This window comes from Bidens hawaiensis, unplaced genomic scaffold (genome assembly GCF_021521415.1).
Source record: "Bidens hawaiensis isolate Kalapana, Puna unplaced genomic scaffold, B.hawaiensis_p1.1 tig00058677_1, whole genome shotgun sequence".
Classification (NCBI taxonomy): Eukaryota; Viridiplantae; Streptophyta; class Magnoliopsida; order Asterales; family Asteraceae; genus Bidens; species Bidens hawaiensis.
Genome location: NW_027506419.1, coordinates 30,464 through 55,160, shown reverse-complemented (window position 1 = coordinate 55,160; position 24,697 = coordinate 30,464). Strand labels below are relative to the sequence as shown.

Below are 24,697 nucleotides of genomic sequence, written 5' to 3'. Positions count from 1 at the left end.
ACTTGTGCATTATTTTTTAAAGACAATCAACATCTTTAGACCCCCCCCCCCCCCACATATGATAGGGCCACGTCTGGGAATCCCGCCTCAATCATCATCAACTTCGCTTCACATACAACTTAAGAACTTCTCGTCACACCAAGAATAGACCTCCCCACAATCTGTCCGCGATAGCAAAAATTAGGACTTTCCTAGATGACCTCCTTTTTTGATGTAAGACCTCTATTACCATAACCGGTCTCCACCACCGACTTATACTAAATTCCGGGTTGTTTAATGGATTGATTAACCACCCCATTATGTCCACCCCTATCCGACACTTCCTTACGTATCTGTTCTTTCCTCCTCCCATCCACCGTCATCCTCCCTATCGTACAGTGCCACCGAAACCAACAGCGGGGCACCAAATATCTTCATTCCATTTGGCACTCCCCGAAAATCTCTACATCTTCCACCCCTTTGAACATTATGAACCCAAAACCCCATACCCCCAATGTCTTCTTCTTCGCAATATAAGCATCCGACATAATACCGAAGTGTCTGAATTCCCCCAAAGATCCCTAATAGAGACACCTTTAGGGATGTTCGAGGCAAAGAAAGAGGTCTCCTTACCAGAGCTCCGTCGACTTTTCACCTCCCGCCACTCCCACACCATTTAACTATTTGTTTCAAGCTTTCACTATTAATATTATTTTTTTTACTACTCCTTTAGGTGTAAAAGTACCATAGTTACCAAATTCGCTCAAGTACCCGCGAATTGCGAATTGAATCGCGATGAACCCAATCGGAATTTGCTACGTTCCGCATCGCTCTGGTACGCCGTACCAAACAATCGAATTCGCTGTTCCAAATCGTTCCGGTACGCGGCTCCAATCGATCAAAATGGGTGTTCCAAATCCAATTTCAATTTCAATTCGACCGATCGTTGTTGATTCTGCGAATTAGGACCTTAAAGGGGTACGATTATGGCGAATTAGGTCCAGAAATTCGAGTTCAGTGGACATTTGTAGGGTTAAAAGTTAAAAAAGTGTTACTGGAAGAAAAAGAAGGAAGAAGATGGAAGAGAAAGACTGGCGGCTTGAACATCTGTTTTAGTATTTTAGGGTTTTAGATAATTTAATATTAATATTCTTTACATTTAGTCTCTGAAATTTATAAACACTTACATAAAAGCTATTATAAAGTATAAAAGCAATTTGCCTCCTATATTTTCACTAGTTTAAATTTGATCCTTAAACTTATAATTTTATGCATAAAAAGTATTAAATTAACATTATATATATACAAATTATAAATAGGTACGTTTTTATTTGGGTACATCGAACCAAACTTCATGGTACATCGTACCGGTTCGTACTGAAATGAGTCTACCCCCTTTCGTACCGAATACGTTAGCCTTAGCGAATTGCGTACCCGAAACACGTGCCCGTACCGAAGCGAACCACGAATTAGGTAACTATACGTGAAACAAACTTGAAATTTAAATCTTTTGGAAAACAATTTTACAACCATAATAAAAAACCGAAAAAAAAGTAAAAACTCATTAAATGCTAAAAACAAACTCACAAACGCGTTTTCTCAATGAACTAAAACCACTGTTGATGTTGAACCTCTCTCTCCATGCTCTTCTCTCTTCCCAATTCCATTCTAGGGTTAGGGTTTTGAACTAAACCCATTTCAATTAACCTTTCTTCCTCATCAAGATTCAATCTTTCCGAACCCTCGTTAGGGTTCCAGTAACGGGTCGTCTTCACAATCCCTTAAACCCACTGCTAACCATCTCCTTCATCTTCACTTCATTCTTCTTCAACCCAATTTCCGCCTTTGATTCCGACAAATCGGCGCTGTTGGAGTTCAAATCCGCCGTTTCGGACCCTGCCGGAGTGTTAACGAACTGGGTTTCGAGCGGTTTGGATCATTGTTCTTGGATCGGAGTCACGTGCGGGTCGGATTCTAGGGTTTTGGCTGTTAATATCACCGGTGGAGGTAATTATGGAGACTTTACTTGTGATATGTATGATCAGTTTCCTTTGTATGGGTTTGGTGTTAGGAAGAATTGTGTCGGCCGAAATGCGAAATTAGTCGGTAAGTTGTCGTCATCGATTTCGAAGCTTTCGGAGCTTAGAATATCATCCCTTCCGTTTAAACGATTTGAGCGGTGAAATTCCTGTTGAAATTTGGGGTATGGAGAAGCTAGAAGTGATTGATCTCGAAGGGAATTCGATTACCGGGAACTTACAGTCTCATTTCAGTGGGTTACGAAGCCTTCGGGTTTTGAATTTGGGGTTTAATCATATAACGGGGAGATACCGGATTCGTTATCGGAAATGAAGAGTTTGCAGGTGTTGAATCTTGCGGGGAATCGGATTAACGGTTCAGTTCCTGCATTTGTTGACGGGTTTGGAGATTTGAGAGGGTTGTATTTGTCGTTTAACCAGTTGTCCAGGTACATCCCGGATGAGATCGGGTATAACTGTAATAGTCTCGAGCATTTAGAGCTTTCGGGTAACCTTTTAGTTGGAGATATCCCGACTAGTTTAGGGAACTGTACAAAGTTACAATCGCTTTTGTTGTATTCGAATATGCTTCAAGAAGAAATACCGGTTCAACTCGGTAGACTCAAAGCGCTACAAGTTTTGGATGTTTCAAGAAATAGCCTTAGTGGTGCGATACCGAGTGAACTCGGAAGCTGTTTGAATTTGTCAATCCTCGTGTTTTCAAACCTGTTAAACCCGATTCCTAGTTTTTATAATGCCGATGATAATTTATCACAATTATCACAATTTGCACCGGAAGACGAGTTTAACTACTTTGAAGGTGCAGTCCCTGCAGAAATCACGACTCTCCCGAACCTGAAACTGTTATGGGCTCCACGAACGACTTTAGAGGGAAAGTTTCCCGACAATTGGGGAGCGTGTGAAAGCTTGGAAATGGTCAACCTTGGTCAAAACTTTTTTGTTGGTGAAATTTCTAAAGGGTTTGATGTTTGCAAGAAGTTGCATTTTCTTGATTTGAGCTCAAACAAGTTGATCGGTGAGGTTAGTGATAAACTCGATGTTCCTTGTATGACGGTTTTTGATGTTAGCGGGAATCATCTTTCGGGTCTGATCCCGTCTTTCCGTTACACAACATGTGAACCATTTGATCTATCAAACGCATACATTCAGTATTTTGTATCTAATGATTTACGGGCCCGTTCATTGTTTCCAAATAATGTTGGAGATCTTGCAGTAACCCATAACTTTCAGGCAAACAATTTTACGGGCCGGTTTGATTCTTTACCGATTGCAAGAACAGGGGAGATCACGGCTTACGCTTTTCTTGCGGGTCAAAACAAGCTTACTGGTGAGTTTCCGGGAATATTATTTGAAAAGTGTGTGAAGTTGAAAGCGATGGCTGTTGATGTAAGTTTAAACGGGTTATTGGGTCAACTCCCGTCACGTATTGGCCAAGTTTGTCAAGCTTTGACTTTTTAGATGTGTCGGGAAACCGTATATCCGGAATGATTCCAACTAGTTTTGGTGAGTTGGGTTCGCTTGTTGCAGTTATTTTAAGTTGGAATTTGTTAACTGGAGAAATACCCGATAGCTTCAACAAGATTACAGATCTCAAAAACCTGTCAATATCTGGTAACAATCTCACGGGTCGAATTCCTTTTGGCTTGGAAAAGTGAAGTCTTTAGAAGTTCTAGAACTGTCCTCCAACTCATTGGTTGCAGAGATCCCAGGGGATCTTGTTAATTTGAGGAATCTGACGGTTCTTTTACTTGACCGTAACAAGCTATCCGGCCCAATTCCACCTGGTTTAGCTAACTTGAAAATGATCTCAAAATTCAATGTCTCGTTTAATAACCTGTCGGGCCCGTTACCACAAAATGATATTTTAACAAAATGCAGTAGTGTTATCGGAAACCAGTATCTGCAATCGTGTAAAATCTCTCCGTCAAGTTCGTCTCCTGATCAGCCCGGGGATTATGCAAATCTTTCGGGTTCGCCAGAACCCGCACCATCGGGCGGGGGCGGGTTAAATTCAATTTCAATTGCTTCCATCACATCCGCCTCAGCTATATTTTCGGTCATGCTAGTTCTCCTTGTTTTGTTCTTCTGCACTAAATGGCGGCCTAAATCTGGCCCGCGCACCCACGTGTCGGTCCGTAAGGAAGTCACTGTTTTCACTGACATCGGAGTCCCGATAACTTTTGAAAATGTGGTTCGGTCCACTGGTAGTTTTAATGCGAGTAATTGTATTGGAAACGGAGGATTTGGAGCTACATACAAAGCCGAGATCTCACCCGGGTTTTTGGTAGCAATTAAACGGTTATCAGTCGGACGGTTTCAAGGCGTACAACAATTTGATGCGGAGATTAAAACATTGGGTCGCCTTCGCCACCCGAATTTTGTAACGTTAATCGGGTACCACGCGAGTGAAACCGAGATGTTTTTGATCTACAACTATTTACCAGGTGGCAACTTGGAAAGATTCATCCAAGAAAGATCAATGCGAACCGTCGATTGGAAAATCCTTCACAAAATCGCTCTCGATATTGCCCGTGCACTCGCTTATCTACACGATCAATGCGTTCCTCGTGTTCTTCAACGTGATGTGAAACCGAGTAATATTTTACTAGACGATGATTTTAACGCATATTTATCAGATTTCGGTTTGGCCAGGCTTTTGGGTACCTCTGAAACACACGCGACTACTGGGGTTGCAGGTACTTTCGGGTACGTGGCACCCGAATACGCGATGACATGTCGGGTTTCTGATAAAGCAGATGTTTACAGTTACGGAGTGGTTTTATTGGAGCTGATATCGGATAAGAAAGCGTTGGACCCGTCGTTTTCATCATATGGGAATGGGTTTAACATTGTGGCGTGGGCGTGTATGTTGCTAAGGCAGGGTCAGGCGAAGGAGTTCTTCACGGCGGGATTATGGGACGTGGGCCCGCATGATGATCTGGTTGAAGTGTTGCATTTGGCGGTGGTTTGTACGGTGGATTCGTTGTCAACACGACCGACGATGAAACAAGTTGTACGGAGATTGAAACAACTGCAGCCGCCTTCGTGTTAGTTTGCAGGCATTGTTTTGTTAGGTTTTTGAGATTGTAAATTGTAGCATAGTTTTTGTGGGTAAAAAATGGTTTTATTACTTTATACATGTAATGAGTCTCTATTGTTTAATAAAAGCAAAAGGTAGAGATTTTTCCGGGATATCAGATATGTAAATTCTGGATTCGAATTCAAATGGCTTGATTCTTAAATCATAACTTATATTGATTGCAAAGGCTTTTATATATAGTCATACAAGAGAGTTTAAAATATATTGAAAATGTAGTCACAGGAAGATAGCCTTTATTTGTGCTTTTGAATTTGGTCGGTATAGGATACGTTCGTTACACATCATTGATAAAATTTGAGTGTTAAAACCCAAAAAAATTAATTCGTCAAATTAATATAAAAAAACCAAGTATTTAAAACGATGTTTATTTGGTCGGCAAACCCCGACGGGTCCCAAGTGTTATCGGTCCTGGGCATTGAGGCAATAACTCGACACAAATTTGGTCGGTTTTGATTACGTGCGTTACGGTACCGGAGCTAAAATAAAAAAATAAAAAAATAAATATTGAGGTGGACCAATGGCCAATTTCGGGGGTGGGGAGGTCGGTCGGTAGTGGGGAGGTCGGTCGGTAAACTTGCACTTTGGTAAAATCCGAGCGTTATCGATCACGGGCATTGAGACGAAGAGTCTGCGTGAATCTGACGGTTTCCGTGAGGTTTGTTATGCTACCGAAACTAAAGCAAAAAAAAATAGCATTTGGTCAGTTTCCTTTACGTTCATTATAGTAATCGAACTAAAAAAAATCATGAACCAGTATATTGCCGCCAAATAACCCAATAGGACAATTGCGACACCAAAGTTCATTAATAAAATATTCACATGCTGAGTTTATGCCCATTATAAAAAAAGTTATTATATTTTTGCACTTTTTTTTTATCTAGTCGTGCCTTTGTATCCACTAGTCTTATTTGACTTGATTTTGTAATTTTAAAGTTAAAAGCACAAATTAATGACTATTCAACAACAATACTAATACCAAGTTTTATGTACTTCTACTTTCTTATCTTTTGGATATCAAAATATCAAAGTACACAAAAGCTGTCCGAGAATTTCTTGAAACAAAGATCTCAAAACATCAACTAAACAAGGATGTAACAACAATATGTCGGAGTGGGTGGTCAACTTCACCGCCACCACCGTGTTTAACAAACTCAGCCGGAGTTAGAAAGCTTCCATGACAAACACATACTATTCTAACGTCTTCGTCTTTTCCATATCTATACAAAAACCCTTGTATCCTTTTGCCATCCGGCCCTTCACCTTTGGTGGAAACACACGGCATTGTTTCATCGTATGCGTGATGATTGGCAGGCTTAATCTTTGGATTCCATTTAAGCTTGTTAAGTTCAGAACGTTCATTGGTTTTCCTGGTATCTCTATTTGTTTCTGATAAAAAGATTCAAAAGACGCATAAAATTAGATGATACAAGTTGCATAAACATAAAACACGATCAATTTAATAGTATTTTAAGATCATCATTTTAATTTTGTTTTAATTTTGAAACATTTTCTTGGATTCCTAAGCATGCAATTAAGTATGTCGCATCTTACCTCTAATTTTTCTGTCAACCACTAATAAATCTTATCACTCTTCGTATATGAAATATAGAAGTAACTACCAAATAACAACAATATTAATCCTTGTCTTCTAAAGCCTATTTAATAATATAACACATGAAAACTATGATTTTGTACTTTTTTCCAATGTTTGTAGAGACATAAAGCGTGGCAGTTTAGTAACATTTTTTTATTGCATTTAATTTAATTTTTTATTTTTTTAAATAAATAACAATAACAAACTAGCAATCACCATGAAATAGGGATGAGCTCCCGGTACCGAAATTCGCAAAAAATAGGTATCGCCTATCGGTACCTAAAATGTTCGGTATCGTACCAGTTCTGAAGGCAAAAAATTCAGTAACATACCAGTACCATACCATACCAAATCAATACCGACCTACCGTATTGAATCATAAACGTACCGATCTTGAAACTTCAAGATGTCGGTACCGATAATACCGAATTCAATACGGGTACCGGGTATTTACACATCTCAAGTTGGAAACTTTTGCCTGATTTCCTAAATCCTAACTATTTGTACAAATAATAATAATAATAATAATAATAATAATTTAGAAAAATTAAATAGAAAAAAAAATATTCATACCTGGCACAGGTTGACTATCCAAATCAGAAACACCAGAAGACCCACCACTTTCCTGAGACCCAATTGACCCTTGCGATGAAAACCCTAACGCCGGCGCCGGAGATTGTTTCAATCCCCGGCGACACAATTCACGTCCATCCACCAAATTCTTCAACTTCTCAACCCTTTTCCGCTTAGCCTCCGACCGCCGCAACGACTGCAACTCCTTCCTCTTCCGCCATTCCGCCTCCGTCTCCGGCGGCAGAGAACACGTCCGTGTTAACGATAACTCCACATCCACCGGACTATTCACAACAGAAGAAGCACGGCAGAGCTTATTAATATTATTATTATTATTATTGGTCTTAGCCACTGATCTTTGTGGTTCTAACCCAAATCTACCGTTTAATGATAGGCCTAGACTCAGTTCGACGGTATCCGCCGGTGCAAGCTCATCTTTTGGGTTCACCGGAAAATGATTACTTCCGCTGCCGGAGGTCAGCCTCGGTAACAAATCTCTTGAATTTTGAGTTCCAGGCATGACTTATAAAAATATTATAAAGGATTGTTGTTTAAGTGTGGAGAAGTGAGTGATCGGAAGCGAAATTTGGCCGGAAAATAATGAGAGTTTGAAACAGCCGGCGAAAGAGAAGAGAGGGTGGGATGAGGAGAGATGAAGAGTTTTATACGATGGTCAAATATTATAAAGACGAAAATGCCCTTCAACCGAATGAAAACATACGTTTAAACTGATAATAAGTTAAAAGGTATCATCATCCTCTATACTCAATATATTCCACTAATAGCAAATTTATAGTTAAGAGTTATAAGTGCGGTCGTCTATCGCCATATCACACAAAACAGTATCCATGTATTCTACTACCCAACGGGATTAATTAATCGCAACCAAGGGGGTTGTTTAGGATTTCATATTTAGTCAACTTATAACTTATTAACTTAAGCTGGGTAGTAGAATACATGAATACTATTTTGTGTGGTACGGCGATAGACGATTGCACAAGACCTATTTTCAAGAGGGGTCTAATTTTTTTTTCTTGTTTATGTACAGTAGGTCGATAACTTTGTTTTGAAAAATGTTAGGGAATGCACTAGATTCATTTAAAAGTCTAAAATAACTCATTTTATATGTGATTTTGTTTTGTTCCTTGTTATAAGAGTTATTGTTGTACTAGTTAAATTTTTTATGTGTAAATTTTATATTAAGGGCTCATTTTCATCTGTCGCATAGGGTCTAGAATGTTAATAGGTCGAGCCAGACAAGATATTAAACTAGAGATGTGAACAAAACGAAAAACACAATCCAAAACTGAAGAAACTGAAAAACCAATATGAAAACATCAAACCAAGACAACCGAACCATTATTAAATTGACGGTTTTGTCTTATGTTTTTATTTTTTTAAAATACTTTAACTTAAACGTATAGTAATCGTTTGCTTATTTATTAACACGATGATATAGGCCTAATTTATTATTTTGGACGATTTTCCACTCAAAACTTTTAAGCTGAAATGGCAAAACCAAAAACTTATTCCATTCCCGTTCTCAACCCATGACCAATATGAGCTCGAAGCTTACTTCATAACTCCCGAAACTTCTTCGTAGTGGCTCCTCTTCATGCCTCATTTCATAGGGAACTTCAAAGTGGCTTTATTTCATTATACCCATCCATATTCCAATTCCATTCATTTAATATACCTCTTGTCATTTAATATACTTTTTTTGGTGTCATTAACATAACAGATGACATTTCTAGTCAATCTCTTTCTTTTTTTTGGCATGATGACTTGATGTCATCCCCACCTTCCTCCAGCTTATCACCGGAAGTCTGTTCAGGGTTCCAAACTTAATGAATGCAACTAAACACGAGGGCTGCGCTCGTTGTAGGACTTAACCCAACACCTTACAACACGAGTTGACGACAGCCATGCACCACATGTGTCCGCATTCCCGAAGGCACCCCTCTCTTTCAAGAAAGTAAAGGAAGAAATAAATTATTTATCACATTTTTCCAATACTTATTCAAGATGTATCGTTGTGTAAGAAGAAGGATAGCTATACTGATTCGGTATACTCTAAAGACACCCTCGGTACAATATTGACGATCTCACAAAGATTTTATTTAGTGAGTTTACATTTACTGATCCAATCTTTTACAGAATCGATCCCCTGAACTCAGAACCGAATCAAAACAGATTACCTAAAGATCAAAACTAAACGGTTTTTAAAAGTTAAAAAACAGGTGTTTCGGTTTTTTACTATTGATGGGTACGTGAATTTAATGGTTCCCTACCGTAATGTTTTGAAAGACATGTACCCAATACAAACTTATAAAAAAAACATGAGCTCTCATTATTAAACGAAAAAATATGTGAAAAGGACATGGAGTATGAAATGGACCACGCAAGTAGAAAACAAAAACAAAACGCCGAAACTAGCGTTTATGATAACCAGTATAAAGTTGACACGTCTAACTACATTAATGTTCGTGACTCATTGACACGTGTGTACTAATTCTCGTATTCTCTTTCTAGATTAGCTGTTAGCTAGTGTCATGATGACGTGGAAGAACCATCTTACGAAACGTGTCAAGCAATTAGTTTCGGTGAATTTGTTTTTTCCTAGTTTTTGGGTTGGAGTTGGATAATGACAGCGAACAACGTTGTGACATGTGTTTGAATATGATTCATTGGGAAATATAGATTGCCGGTAATTGGTTTTTAGGAAAACAGTGGGCGTGTTTCCTCGGACGTCAAGACGAGATTCACGCTGATATTTTGTTTATCAAAAACATGATAATATGAGCTTGTACGAATTTTATTTTATGTATAGATCTTAACTTATGTTTTAAGAATAGACAAATTTGATTTTAATAATCCTAATGTAATGCACTTGGCCGATAATAATCCTAACATAGAAAATAGCTGTCACCGGTCTCAACTTTCACACTATTTGTTTTCATTGGACCTCCGTTAAAAAAAACTTAACGACGCTAAATTGATATTTTAAGGCTTTTGATCGAAATGAGGATACGAGTCGATTGATGTAAAACTTACTTTAAAAAGGTAGTCCAAACAACTAAAGGATGCTTCAATTCCGGTATTTAAATTTTTAATTAACAAAAATCAAGCTGTTTGGAACACCGTTTCGAGTTAAGTTTATATCAATCAATTCGTATTCTCGTTCTGATCAAAATCCCTAAAATATAAATTTGAAATTTGGAAAAAACTTAACGCCGTTAATTTTTTTTAACGGATGTCCATGAAAACAAATAGTGTGAAAGTTGGGACCGGTGTAAGTTATTTTATAAGTTGGGATTATTATCGGACAACAGCATTAAGTTGGGATTATAAAAATCCAATTGACTTTAAGAATATCATATACTTTTTGAAGTTTTTGATCTAATATAAGTGAAGAAATACGAGCTCAATCGGGATAAGTATATAACCAGTATAGTTGTCTTTTAAATTAAAGCACACTCCAACTCTAATAAGTATGATTGTAACTTTTACAAATTGTTCATAAAAATGTGCAATCATCATATTTAATCGGTGTTAGGATTTTAAATATATATCTTTTTTGAGTTGGCCCTGAATTTACGGTAGCAAATATATGAAGACTATGTTGAAACGTATGTTCAAGACTATATTAATATATCTTTTTTTTCTTTAATGAAAAGTATATTAATTTAAATAAAGAATTTTTAAAATAGAATATCATTTTGAAATTGTATATGTACGTTGTCAATCATATACCATACTCAAGTTGTAATAACTTATGTTATTTATGATACCGAAATCTGATTTAACACACAAGTGGGATTTATTTAATATATTAATTATTATAATTAATATAAAAATTATATTAATTCCACTTAAATCCCACGCTTTACATCCGATATATCTTTTTGTGTTTAATTAAAAACAATATCTAATCAAATATATAATTAAATTGCTGTTCAAAAATATATTGAATATATAACATAATTACCAAGTTGCACGCTCAACTTGTTTTTGTTTATTCAAGCCATGAAACTTGTAACAAATTAGCATATTTTATTGCCGCAATTTTTTCCACTTTAAACTTGTGGATTTTAAATTACAAAATTTATACATTAGTATTGTTAGGGTTCATTTTACCTAACAAGTATTCTAGTAGTTGGGATTCCTAGCTGGTTCTAGAATCCTGAACTAACCAACTATATGCTATATTTAATTTTTGTTTGCAGGTTACTCAAGCCTATAACGACTTACAACGGTTATAATGACTAATTCTCACTTAAAAACTCAGAGAACCAGTTGAAGTGCACGTGGAGAAGGAATAAGTCCACTAACGGTCACAAGCAGCTAGGGTTCCCGGATTTGTAGGACTTTTGGTTATTTTATTTTCCTATATAATGAGCAATGTTGATCGGAAAAGGACACATCTCACACACTCTAAACACTTTCTGTAACTACCAAGCTTCGATCAACACTTGCTCTTGAGTTGTAATCACTTTTTCCCTATCAATAAATTGAGGCAGGGGATAATTTTCCCTTCCCGATATTGTTTTCCGAGGATCCTCACCAGGATCTAAGGTTTTTTCCTCGCTACATCGCGATGTTACCCTTAACTTTTACCGCATTAACTTACTAAATATTTGAAGAACACTCTACCTCACTTAACGAATTTGATCAATTATTGATTCGGTAATTTTTGAACAAAACAGTTTGGCGCCAACCGTGGGGCAAGTGGTGTTTTTCATCCTCAAATCCATACTTACATTCATCCTAAACCATTACCTTACAAAACTCTACTAAAAATGGCTTCTCAATCCAAGGCTGCTTCTTCCTCCATGTCGTCCGCCATTTCCGAAGCTGCTCAACCACTTCCTCCTCCGCCTGCTGCACAGAGAAGGACGACCAACGCCAACACCAACATCTCAGGAGCTAGAGGATCAAGTGCCATTCCTCCAACTACAACAAAGCCTCTCACCGACGTGCCAACTCAAAGATCCAGGTCTCCCAATACGAGACTTGTTCTTATATCTAACGATGATATATTTGATATTTGAATGCATATGAAGGAATACATGGGAACTCAGAAGCAAACCAACAACCCTGTCATGAGAGAGCTCTGTGATATCGAGCACAAGGAAAGAAGACGACGGAGGAATCCTTCACTCCATTGCATCCTAGAGCCTTGAACTTTGAGGTGTCAGGATCCCAAGGGAATCATTATGATGATTTCCTACTCATGCATCCAGCACCAAAAACAAGTGACCTCGTTTAGAATACGAGGAGTATTGTCACTAGGGATTTAACTATTGTTCCAACATCCTCAGCCAGGAATCCCGAAATTGGTAACTTTAATAACAATTATGATATACCTGTGACTAACCTTGATGCTTCGCAGGATTCCGGTATTAGTCCAATGGTGCAGAAATAATTGCAAAAACTCAAGGCATTGATATCCAGCATTCCTGAGATAGTCTAGCAGATCCCGAAAGTGTCTCCAAGTAACCACAGGATCTCAAGATTTGCACCCCCGTATGTGATGCTGAGATCCCGAAACGTTTCCAAAATCCCAGCGTGAAGCTATATGATGGAACCACGGTTCCCAAAGAGCATGTTTCCCAATGCCGCAAGAGAATGGAGATCAAACCCATACCTCAGAATCTCAAGGAAGCCTGTTTATGCAAAGGCTTTGGTTCCACCTTAACTGGAGTCGCCTTAAAATGGCTCTTGAGTGTTCCTCATTTATCATTTGGTTAACTTATTTAATAATCAGTTTTCTTGTAGCAGAAGCTTCGAAAGGTTAACAAGTGATTTGCATAGGGTAAACCAAAGTAACAATGAATCTCTCAGGGATTATGTCAGCAAGTTCAGCAGGGAAGCCTTGGAGATCCCCAATCTCGATTTCTCATGTATCAATGGTATCAGAGAGCTTTCGATTCTTGACTTTTGACTGCTGTTTTGTTCAAATTCTGCTGTCGGAGTTTGAATTCCGATCACCAGAATCACAACTTCTTCTATGTGATTTCAAATCTGCTACAAATTCATTCCAATTTCATCTTTTTCTCTTTTAACTCGTTCTTAATTCTCCTCAATTCATTTCAATTCTTGTTCAATTCACCATGACAACCACTCGTAGTCAAACAGATCTCGAAAAAACGGTACAAAATCATTCGAGAATACTACAACATACAACTATACTCGCAAGATTGGATCAATTCACTGCAAGATCGAAACAATAATTTGACGATTTTGCTCTGCAATTGACCGATTAGTCAACAATCAACATGTTCAGGGTAAATCGACTTCAACCTCAAACTCTGATAGTGATATCTCTCAAGGTCGTCGGACAAAGGGAATGTCTAGATTTTGGGAAATTTAATTTCCTGAGTTAAATGGATTAGAAGAGGTGGAAGATTGGATTACGAAGTTCATTTAGTGTTGATGATACACCAATGAACTTCAAGGTAAATATGCTGTCATTAATCTTGAAGGCAAAGATATGAAGTGGCACAATACTTTTGTGAAAACAAGGCCAATTGCGTAGGCATCTCGGCCTAAATATGTCACAATTGTTATAGACAGATTTTCTAGTACTGTTTATCAAGATGCTATGGCAATATTATGTTCTATTACTTAAACTGGGTTGTTAGAGGATTATTGTGAAAAATTTGATAAAAATCTGCTTAGAGTAATCATTCTAGAGGAATATATTGTTAGCATATTTATGAAATGCTTGAAACCAAAAATTATAGGTGTCATTAATCTTTTCTATTCTAAAACTATTAAATAGGCTTATAAACTTGCTAAAAAAAATGCTTCTTTATCCTATTATTCTCCATATTCCAAATCTATTCCCATTTATACCCATAACCCAATTTCTTCAACTATCATTCATAACCCAACTCCCTTTTCTTCTTACAAACCCCCTACTAATACATCTCACTTACCTTTATTACCTACACCATCCAGTGGCCAAAGACTCCCTAATACTAGAAGAGTGACTGATAAAGACATCGACACCAAGAAGGTCAAGGATGAATATTTTTGGTGCCTAGAAAAATATGCACCTACTCATAAATGTCCAAATAAACAAGTTTATGTCTTAGAAGTATGTGGTGCAGATGAGGATAATTCTAATAATTCAGATGAAGAACCAAGTTTGAATGCAAATATGGATAATCTCCTGTAAGGCCCCCGACCCGGGTGCCCAACTTTCTTGCTGGTTGGCTTTACTCATTCATATAATTCGGAAATCAGAGTTAATTAAAACATTTCGCGGAACATAAACGTCAACCATTCTTACATAACATAAGTACTTGTCTTAAAATAACAAAACATAAGTCTTAAACATAAAATATAAATAACACATGTCTCTTCTTTCCTTCGATGCCAGTCTTCCTTTATTCGCCACGTGTCTCCCTCAAGCCACCTGTCTCATCCTACTCACCTGCGTGCATACTAAAAGTCAGCTACGCTGAGTGAGTTCTAGTTAATCAATTAACATATAATACATTCACATCCATACTTATACGCGTCCGAAGATACGTATTTCGTACTTTACTTGCTATAACTCATTCATATACACTTTACGTATGTATATACATATTTACACACCTTCTTTACTACTTTCCTATGGCATACCGTAAACTATGCTACTTCTACCATCTCGGATATTATTAGGGGCTGGTTCCTCAATCTCAGATATTTGCAAGGGTCTGGTCCCTTCTATCCCAGATATTAATAGGGTCTGGTCCCTCTAATCTCAGATATTATTAGGGTCTGGTCCCTACTATCTCAGATATTATTAGGGTCTGGTCCATTCTATCACAATCTCAGATATTATTAGGGCCTGATCCCTTTGTCTCGTTTAACCATACGACCATACATGTCCCGTCAACTATCCATACGTTCATTTCTTACTTTCATTATCGTACGTGCATACTTTACCTGTCTCATGTATATATAATATACATATCTATATCCATACGTTCATTTTATACTTTCATTATCGTACGTGCATACTTTACCTGTCTCATGTGTATATAATACACACACACACACACACACACATATATATATACACATTCTATTATATAAACATTATATAATAATAGCATTCAATGCACAATCATACACGTATCTTACACTTATCACTTAGGATAAGCGTTTCAACTATCACATAGGAGTATGCACACAGCCCCGAAAAAAAACGTCACAGAGAAAGGGGTTAGAACTCACCTGGATCCTGTTGCGTTCACCGTTAATAGTAATTCCTTTCTTCAACTGTGCCCGACTAACTTTTGGTGAGATTGAACTAGATCTTGGATAAAGATGGAAAGATGAATTTGTGTGTGTATGGGTGTGATAAGGAATTGATAATAATGGTGAAATGATAAGGTTAAGGATGATTTAGGGTTTTAGGGGTTTAAATAGGCAAAGCCCAAAGGCTTTTAGGCCCATAATCACTCTCAAGTCCAATAACTTTTCTTAATATTATTCATGCTCTATATATATTATTTAATTTATTTAAATGGCGTCTCTCGACATGACAACTAAAATAACCGAAATACTTTATCTATTTATTTAGAAAGGAGGACGTTACATCTCCTTATCTCCTTCATGCATTAACTGGAATTCCTTAAGTAGAAGGAAATATTGGAACAAGGACATTAACATTTTGATAGAATCCGGTTCAAACCATAATTTTATGGATGAAGCAGGCTATCAAATTAAATTGTCTTTTCTAAGATATCAACAGTATGAAAATGGGAGTGGAAAATGGATCTCAACCCATGTGTGCGAAAGTTTGCCATGATTTTAGTGGCAATGCAGGGTCTTTGGGTCAAAGCTAATGTGTTAGTCTTACCTCTAGCTAATTATGATATGGTCTTGGGGATTCAGTGGTTATCCCTATTCCAAGATCTCACTATGCTAATACCTTTAGCCAATTATGATATGGTCTTGGGGATTCAGTGGCTGTCTAATATGTATGGACATCCTCCTCCTAACTTTGTTCCCTACATACCTAAATATTGTTTTGTTGCTGCAGTGGGTTAGTTGTTTATAGAGAAGCACAAATTATAGAACTAAAGAAATTTTTATTGGAGGCTCAAAATAGAATGAAACAGCCAGCAGATCGTAATCGTACTGAAAGAGAGTTTGTAGTAGGGGATTATGCGTTCCTTAAATCGCAGCACTATTGTCAAAATTTAGCTATGCCCTAAGTATTTTAGACCTTTCTTAATTGTGGAAAAAGTGAGTAAGGTAGCATACCATTTAGATTTGATAGCTGAAGCCCAGATTCACAATAGCTTTCACATTTCACTGTTGAAAATGGCTTGAGGGGAACATCTACAAGTCACTCTTTTACCTGAACCACCCAGATTTCGATATATCCCAATTACAGTGCTTGATCATCGAATGGTTAAAAAACGTAATCGAGTAAGTGTAAACGTGTTGGTTTTTTGGAAAGATTTGCCATTATCGAATGCGACATGGTAAAACCTGGAATATATTCAAGTCCATTTTCCATATTTCAAATTTGATGATTGATTTTGGGGTCAAACTCCTTTTTTTTGTTGGGTGGGGGGGGGGGGGGGGGGGGTGGGATTGGGGAAGTATTGCTACAAGTCAAAATTAGTCAAAGGGTTTCATTATAATTTTCAATATAATAGGATTGATTGTGTAAAGTTGTAATAGTGTGAATTGTGACAGTTAAGTCGTTAGGATGATCGATATAAGTCTGCTAACGATTAGTAATGAGAATCATCGATTAGTTGAGCTTCTTCTTTCTCTCTCTCTCTCTAAAACTTTTTCTCTCTAATTCCTCATGTATCAATACATCTTTATAAAGCCACTACCAATACATAGATTTACATCTTTATGCTCAAGTTACAAGTTGTTTCCGACCTTAGTTTGCATGGGAATATTTGACTAGATGTAATTTGACAAAATGATATATACAATATTACGTAAATATGATTATGTATTTAACCATCCTTCTACAAAGTACAAACTATAATTGATACAGGAAGATCAAGATCAATCATAAAGAACACTGTTTTAGGTTTCTTTGAAGCATTCTCAAGCTTTTGATTTTAGTCATTGAGTGTTATTTAACCATTTGACTGCTTCAGTTTTATGATGAGTGCTATTTTGAAGGGACCAATCATATCGTGTCCTTTTTAAAGTTATATGGAAACAATGAAACATATATAAATTGGGAACTTTGACTTGGTCGAAACTAATAAAGAAGATTACACTTGGAAGACATCAACCATCATTGGGTGTATCATTTTAGTAGAAATGATGTTTTGATCCGATATGGTAAAACTGATGCTAGACACATGTAATCAGTTCTTTCTAATAGTTAATAAGGTTGTAAATAATGTAAAGAACTGGATGAAAATGTATGGTTAGTCTAACAAGATTACAAGTATACTATACACATCATACACTTGGTTGAAATTGGTTCATACGGGTAAAAAAAGATCAAAGTGGCAAAGTGCAATTTTAGACCATATCAAATCAATGTGGTTCTGGGCAGAATAAAGCAGATTAGCTTGAAAAGTTTAGCCCATTTGTGCACACACCCTGGGCCTTGGCCCTAGAGGATACACTGAGCTAGACTTGGGAGTAAGATATGGAATTATGGATAATTAACTATGGCTGATCAAATAAGCCTAGCAGAGTAGCAGACCTTTTAGCCCATTAGCAGGGCCGGCTCAACGAATGTGGAGGCCTAAATCAAAATAAGATTTCGTGACATTTTCATGACAATTGTTAAGAATTTTTTTATACTTACTATAAGTTTTGAACTCATGACCTATACTTTAATAGCAACCAAGCCTACCACCACACTAATACATCACTTTGAGTTTACTTTACCCATTATAATATATCTATATATAATATTTTTTAAACTTCATCATCATCATCATCGTACTCAGTATATCCCACCAATAGCAATGCTATGGTAAGGTCTGAGGAGGGTAAGATGTAGACAGCCTTACCTCTATCCCATAGGGATAGAGAGGCTGCTTCCGGTGAGACCCCCGGCTCGATAGTAGTTTTGCATCAAGCCTTGGACATAAGGCACATAGCACTCAATCATCAGGGACACCGGCTGATTGGTGCATGTGCCCTTGTCTTTCGGCTATCAACGCCACCACATGATGCCTGATTAACCTTCCGCCACCTTTAACGTTATTTTCACGAGATTGGTAAAATAACGTCAAAATTAGTGCAATTTTACTTTTGCCCACCCGAGGGTTCACACATATATACTTTATATGCGCGCACCGCAAGCAGGGCGTATATATTTTTTTTTTTTAAACTTGGAGGCCTTAATTAAATGTGAGGCCTAAAGTCCTAACTTGTTTTCACTGATTCACGAGCCGCTCCTACCCATTAGAAATTAAAAACATCTTAATCTATGCTCATGTTGTGGTGATCAAAGTGATTTAAATTTGAAAATATGATTTAGATTTAGAAGTATAAGTAAATAGTGTGAGAGTTAGTCGTTTTAAAAATTAATCATCAATTGAGTCCACCTGCCTCTTGGACTTAGTGTAGAAAGTTAAATATAATTCAAGTGCATTTTTCACATAATATACGACTTTAATGGTCCAACTAGGGTTGCTAAATAACTTGTATTTACGGGTCAAACCCAACACGAACCTGGCAGTTCTATACAAACCCAAACACGATAGAAACCCAAAAACCATGTCACACATAAATCAAACAAGACACTGCACTCGTTGGTTCATACCTGCACTCGTTGGTTCATACCTACACGACCCTTTTAAAAAGAGAAAAAAACCATTTAACAATTTCAAATTAATACTTTAAAATTTAAAATGTACATAATAAATAATATATTATTATTATTGTTATTTTAAAGAAACCGTGCTTAATATGCGCAATTTGTTTTTAAACTTTGCAATTTTGGTATAAAAACATTCAACACATTTAATTTATTACATACACATATTTTAAACAAATGAGTTAAACAGGTCAATCAAAAGCAATCAACTTTACACGAACAATGACCTACTTAGCTACATGTATTCACGGTATAATCAACAAGCAACCCAAATCCGTTCAGACCACACCAAAAACCAGAGGTGGGCAACTAAACCGGTTAACCGAACCGACCCGAAAATTAAACCGAAACCGAACCGGGTTGAAACCGATTATGTAGAAAGCGGTTTGGAACCGATTGAAACCGCAGGTTTGGAACTGACCTTTAATTTTCTCCACCAAAACCGGTTAATCAAAAAGAAACCGGCAAGACCGAGCAAAAATCGGTCAAACCCCGAACCAAAATCGATCAAAACCCGAACTGAAACCGATCATAAACTAGTTTTGACTTTTGTTAACCAAACCAAATTAGTTTCAACCCAAACCGATTTTAAAAAACCATTTTATGCACATCTACCAAAAACAACAAATTTCATGTCAATGGCAACGATTCAAATTTCAAACTCTTAAACACACCCATCAACTTCTTAGAGCATTCTCATCCAACCTCTCATATTATGTAAGGGGTGTTTTTATAATTTAGAGAGTGATTTAGGGTGCTGTGAGTGAAGAGTTTTTATATTTTAGAAAAAGTAGTGATTTTTCTGTACATTTGAAAAGTTACTGTTTATCCCCTATAATTTTTTAATATATTTTGAAAGTGGTTATGAGTGAAGGAAAGAGAAAATGTAATGATAAAATATATAAAAAGTATTATTTAATTGAAATAGAGAGAGAAAATAAAGTGAGTTTTAGTGTAATTTTTGGTTTGAAGATAGGGAGTGAAATAAGAATGCTCTTACTTTTCAAATTTCAAACTCTTAAACACACCCTTCAACTCTTAAACAATTCAAATTTCAAACTCTTAAACCGAACTAGTTTTAACCCGAACCTATTTCGATTATAAACCATTTTGTGCACCTCTACCAAAAACAACAAATTTCATGTCAATGCCATCAATTCAAACTCTTAAACACACCCTTAAACTTCTTAGTTTTCACTAAACTCATCCCCATAGTTTCAATTAAACCCACTTTACACCCCTTAACTTTTATATTCCAATTTCTTCCATCACAAACCCAACAGATCCATCAATCTTCACTTCATCCATGGCATCCACAGGCAAATCCATCATCCAAACCCTAAGACGCTACATCAAAAAACCCTAGGAAATCACCGGCCCATGCGCCGATCCAGAGTACAAATCCGCCTTACCTCTCGCCGTCGATTACCGCCCGTTTTGTCCGGCCACCGAACCGGTCCAGGCCATCGTCCCAACCGCCGATCCGGAACACATGTTCGACATCAAGTACTTCTCTCGCGACCAGCGCCGTAACCGCCCGCCGGTCCGCCGCACCGTGCTGAAGAAAGACGACGTCGTTAAGGCGATGAAGGAGAAGACGTTTGATGTTGCTGATTTTCCGCCGGTTTATTTGACTAAGGCGGTTGAGGAGGATTATAATGCGTGTGGTGGAGGTTATGTTAAGTAATCAGGTGACAAGTTAAACCCTAATTCCCAATTTTTTTTAATTTTGTTATTTGTTCTGTTAAACTTTAGGTTACCTCAGGTTTGCTACAGGTTTTTATTTTGTCGTTGTTAGTAGACAGTAGACAATTATATAGTTAGAGCATGTTTGGGACAGCGTTTGAAAAATGCAAATTGGCTTATTGGTGTTTTCGAAAAGCCAATAAATTAAAATGGTTTGACAATCACAAAATTCTTTTCTATTTTTAGCTTTTTGAAAGGGTTAAAAAGCATTTTTCCAAAAGCCTCAGGTCCTCGCTTTTCAAAGTGGCTAAAAAGCCAATAAGCCGGTAAGCATTTTTCAAACTCAATCCCAAACATGCTCTTGCTAGCTTAAACAAAATGCATTTGTGCATCGTAAGTTTAATTGATGAATAGGTTATGAATTGTAGGCATGAAGTCATTGTTTTCACAGTGGTGGTGGTGGTTGGGGGGGGGGATTCCCTTATTTAACCTCCTTATTACTTTTCATTAAGTTAATAAGTTACACTCAAAAGCAATCCCAAACACCCTATTACTTTTCAAGAAGTTAATAAGTTATAAGTTGGTGAAAATAAGCAATCCCAAACACCCCCTAAACATTATTAACGTGTTACTTGAGCCACTTATTAATTGATTAATTTCAAGTACGTGATATTTACTTTGTGGTTCTTGCAAACTTTCATCACCTAAAGGATCTTTGATTCGTGCAATCGAGCTACTTATTCTAAGATAAAACTTGAAATGTTTAAGTTTCTATGTGTATACTGCCTAAGCAATACGCGCGCACACACACACACAAGCAGATGCTTATTATAATAAAACTTCAAATTGCCAATTTACTACACACATAGACAAGGCTCAACGTCATTCAAATTCAAAGCAAGTTTGCTTCTATTATTCATTTGGTTATTTCTCTTACATACTGCATATTCGGGTCCTAAAGGCTCTTGTTTGAAAACATTCAAAGGCCACACAACCTGGGTTTTCATAATTTAGTTTTGTTAAAACCTGGATCTTGTATATGAATTTGGTGGATATAATTTTAGAATTTGTGATTCAGTTTTGATAAAACTTGAATTTTTGGGGCTGATGGAACAAACGTTTTAATGCCTGAAATTTCAAAGAACAGTCAAGATCTTCTTTTCAAATTTTTAACTCATTTTTTCATCTGTTTTCAAGTTTATATTTTCAGGGGGTTATACTCCAAGGGAGAGGTTTGATATTGAACAATTGAATTCTATCCCATTCTTTCATGTTAAGACATTTCTGCAGCATTTATTTTTGTTTTATGCTGGTTTTTAATGGCATGGTTTACTTCTAGCTGTTTTGTTCTCATCTTATAGCTATGTCTCTTGACAACTTTATCATTTTCTGCTGCTTTAGTAACCTGCAAGTGATACACTTGATCAGATAGATGCTGTCTGGCAGTGGTTATGAATGAATAAAACTTGTATGCAAGATTCTCATGATTGTTAGCTTTTAGAAACACCGTTATTATCCTAAGTAATTTGTTTCTTACACAATTTGCACAATACTGAACACATGGAGCATTAATAGGTACACAATTTGCACAATACTGAACACATGGAGGAATAATAGGCAACGATGTGCATGGTGGGGGGTAAACGACAAATAGAGATGCACCATAGATTTGGATAAAAACTATTACTTGTTCCTCCAAGGCTTTCACTGTGCTTGAACTAAATGAACCATAATATTTAAGTGCAATTGTAAAAATTATTACTTGTTGTGAAAGTAACTACACTAAAATTTTTAATGCGTATTTAAATTTGAATTTAATAAACAACCAAATTATTAATGTGCTTGTAAAGACTATTAGTTAGTGCTAAATAACTATGAAATCTCATCGTTTGTAGCTTTAATGAGGCCATGTGTAGTTCTGCTTTTATATCACTTAACAAACACAAACAACCTTTAACGCTTCTGTCAAAGCTTGCAGATAATACAGTGCATCTCTTCTAAGTCAACCCTACAATTTATAGTGGTTAATCACTTAATCTACCACCTCTAGTAATTAATACTAAGAAACTAATTACTTAATAATTAGAACTAGAATATTAGTGAGACAAAAAAAACAAGATAATTCCTATGATTGAGAGGTAGGGGTCTCCCAAATGACTCAACTTTCTTCATCAATGATCTGACCCAGTGACTCCTAACCCCTATAAATACTTATTCCCTATCTTGTAATTGCAATTATAAGAAAATTGGTTAACATCGGCAGACTAGTTACTTGGTAGAAAGTAGAAACTATTAATATTTAAAGGACGCACATGAACTATTTTGGCCGGTTCATATCGTGCTCATACTTAGTAACCAAACAGATATGATTCATTTTGCTTTGAATTGCATTTAAACTGCACAAATTCAAAGAACAATGATATACAATTTTAGTAGAAAGAAAGTGTGATTACAGTATTTTGGCTCAATAGTTTTACCCTAATAAAAGATAATACCCCTTCAAAGTTCAATAAAAGAAAACCTTCAATTCCTGCAAGTAATCCCAATTGCAGAAAGGTCTTTCTATTTAGGTACCGGTCAAATCGAGTGAGGTTGGGCTGCCAACTAACTTAATTTTCTGTTTTTTTGGGAACTTCTTAAATAATCAATGTAAGATATGATTATAGAACTATTTTTACAATTAGATCCGTCTTTTCATAAGACCATTTAGGAGGTTGTAAACGCTTGCATTGCATCATGGATTTTTTTAGCTTGGTCAAACGTCTGTTTAAATCTGTCCCCTTTTTAATCAAGTTTTATAGATACATCTGTATTTTAGAAATAGAGACTAGATCATCTTCTATTCATACAACATGATGAAATGTCACAACCATCATTAGTCTATTCAAAATATCCACATATGTGGATGATTTTAGATTCTGATTACCACGGTTGACTTTTTTATTTGTCACGTTTAGAGTCCATTGATACATCTCTCAGTTGGTTTAGTGCCTTTTTTTTTGCCTTTTTGTTTCTGAGCTGGAACTGCATTTCTTTTATTCGAAGTGTTTTATCTTTAAGTAAGAAGCCTGTATGATCGGGTCCATAGGTACCAAGCATATATTGGTTGTTCTGCATCTCGAGCTGAGCCCGAATTCACCAATTTTGGCTCCGTAAATCTGCTCCGTAAATCTGCTATATATACTTGATAGGTTCATTCTATTAGCATTTTCAAATTTGAATCAGCTATATATATATATACCTGATAGGTTCATGTTGGTAGCATTTTCAAATTTGAATATACAGTGTTATGGTAGTGGTAGATGATATTTTGAGTTAATTATATATTTGTCTAACTAGATAGATAAATTCTGGCAGGACTCTGGAACGACTTGGCTGTCACCAATAAATTTAATTGATGCCAGGACAGAAGCTATCTTAATGGGTGGTGGCTCCTCACATGGTTTCCTGTCTTGTTTCTTGTTTGTATGTGTTTTATGACATCAACTTCGTTATAAGGATGTGTTGAAATTATTGATTCTCCTATATGAACCAATGTTTTGACCAACTTTACCTGCCTGATGCAATCATTATTTATTTTTTTAGGAGTTAATTACATGGATGGATTATGGATGGATTGTCTGTGGATTACCCTACATGTTTAGTCTTAAGCATTTTCAATTTTGTAAATGCAAATTGGAATTTAATAATCCCAACTTTTAACAGTTGGCTGATAATAATATCAACTCAGAAAATAGCTCTCACCGGTCCAACTTTCACATCAATTGTTTTCAGTGGGTCTCTGTTAAAAAGAACCTTAACGCCGTTAAGTTTTTTCGAAATTTCAAATTGATGCTTTAGGACTTTGATAAGAATGAGGATACGAGTCGATTGATGTAAAACTTACTTTGACATGGTGCTTCAAATGG

At 36.6% G+C, this 24,697-nt stretch overlaps 1 protein-coding gene and 3 pseudogenes across 1 annotated transcript; 2 read left to right on the top strand and 2 right to left on the bottom strand.

Annotated features, from left to right (window-relative positions):
- The first annotated feature begins 1,752 nt into the window (after positions 1 to 1,752).
- Positions 1,753 to 5,100, top strand: LOC143617796 (LRR receptor-like serine/threonine-protein kinase RPK2 pseudogene; annotated as a pseudogene).
- Positions 5,101 to 6,151: 1,051 nt separating this feature from the next.
- On the bottom strand, positions 6,152 to 7,819 carry LOC143617797 (ninja-family protein AFP3-like). The gene is made up of 2 exons (XM_077090242.1): positions 7,277 to 7,819; positions 6,152 to 6,492 (listed from the first exon to the last, which is right to left on the bottom strand). Exons 1-2 carry the CDS (start codon positions 7,803 to 7,805, stop codon positions 6,194 to 6,196), a joined length of 828 nt encoding a protein of 275 aa, XP_076946357.1. The 5' UTR covers positions 7,806 to 7,819; the 3' UTR covers positions 6,152 to 6,193.
- Positions 7,820 to 9,059: 1,240 nt separating this feature from the next.
- LOC143617800 (18S ribosomal RNA) lies at positions 9,060 to 9,218 on the bottom strand (annotated as a pseudogene).
- Positions 9,219 to 20,409: 11,191 nt separating this feature from the next.
- LOC143617799 (uncharacterized) lies at positions 20,410 to 24,266 on the top strand (annotated as a pseudogene).
- The last annotated feature ends 431 nt before the right edge of the window (positions 24,267 to 24,697 follow it).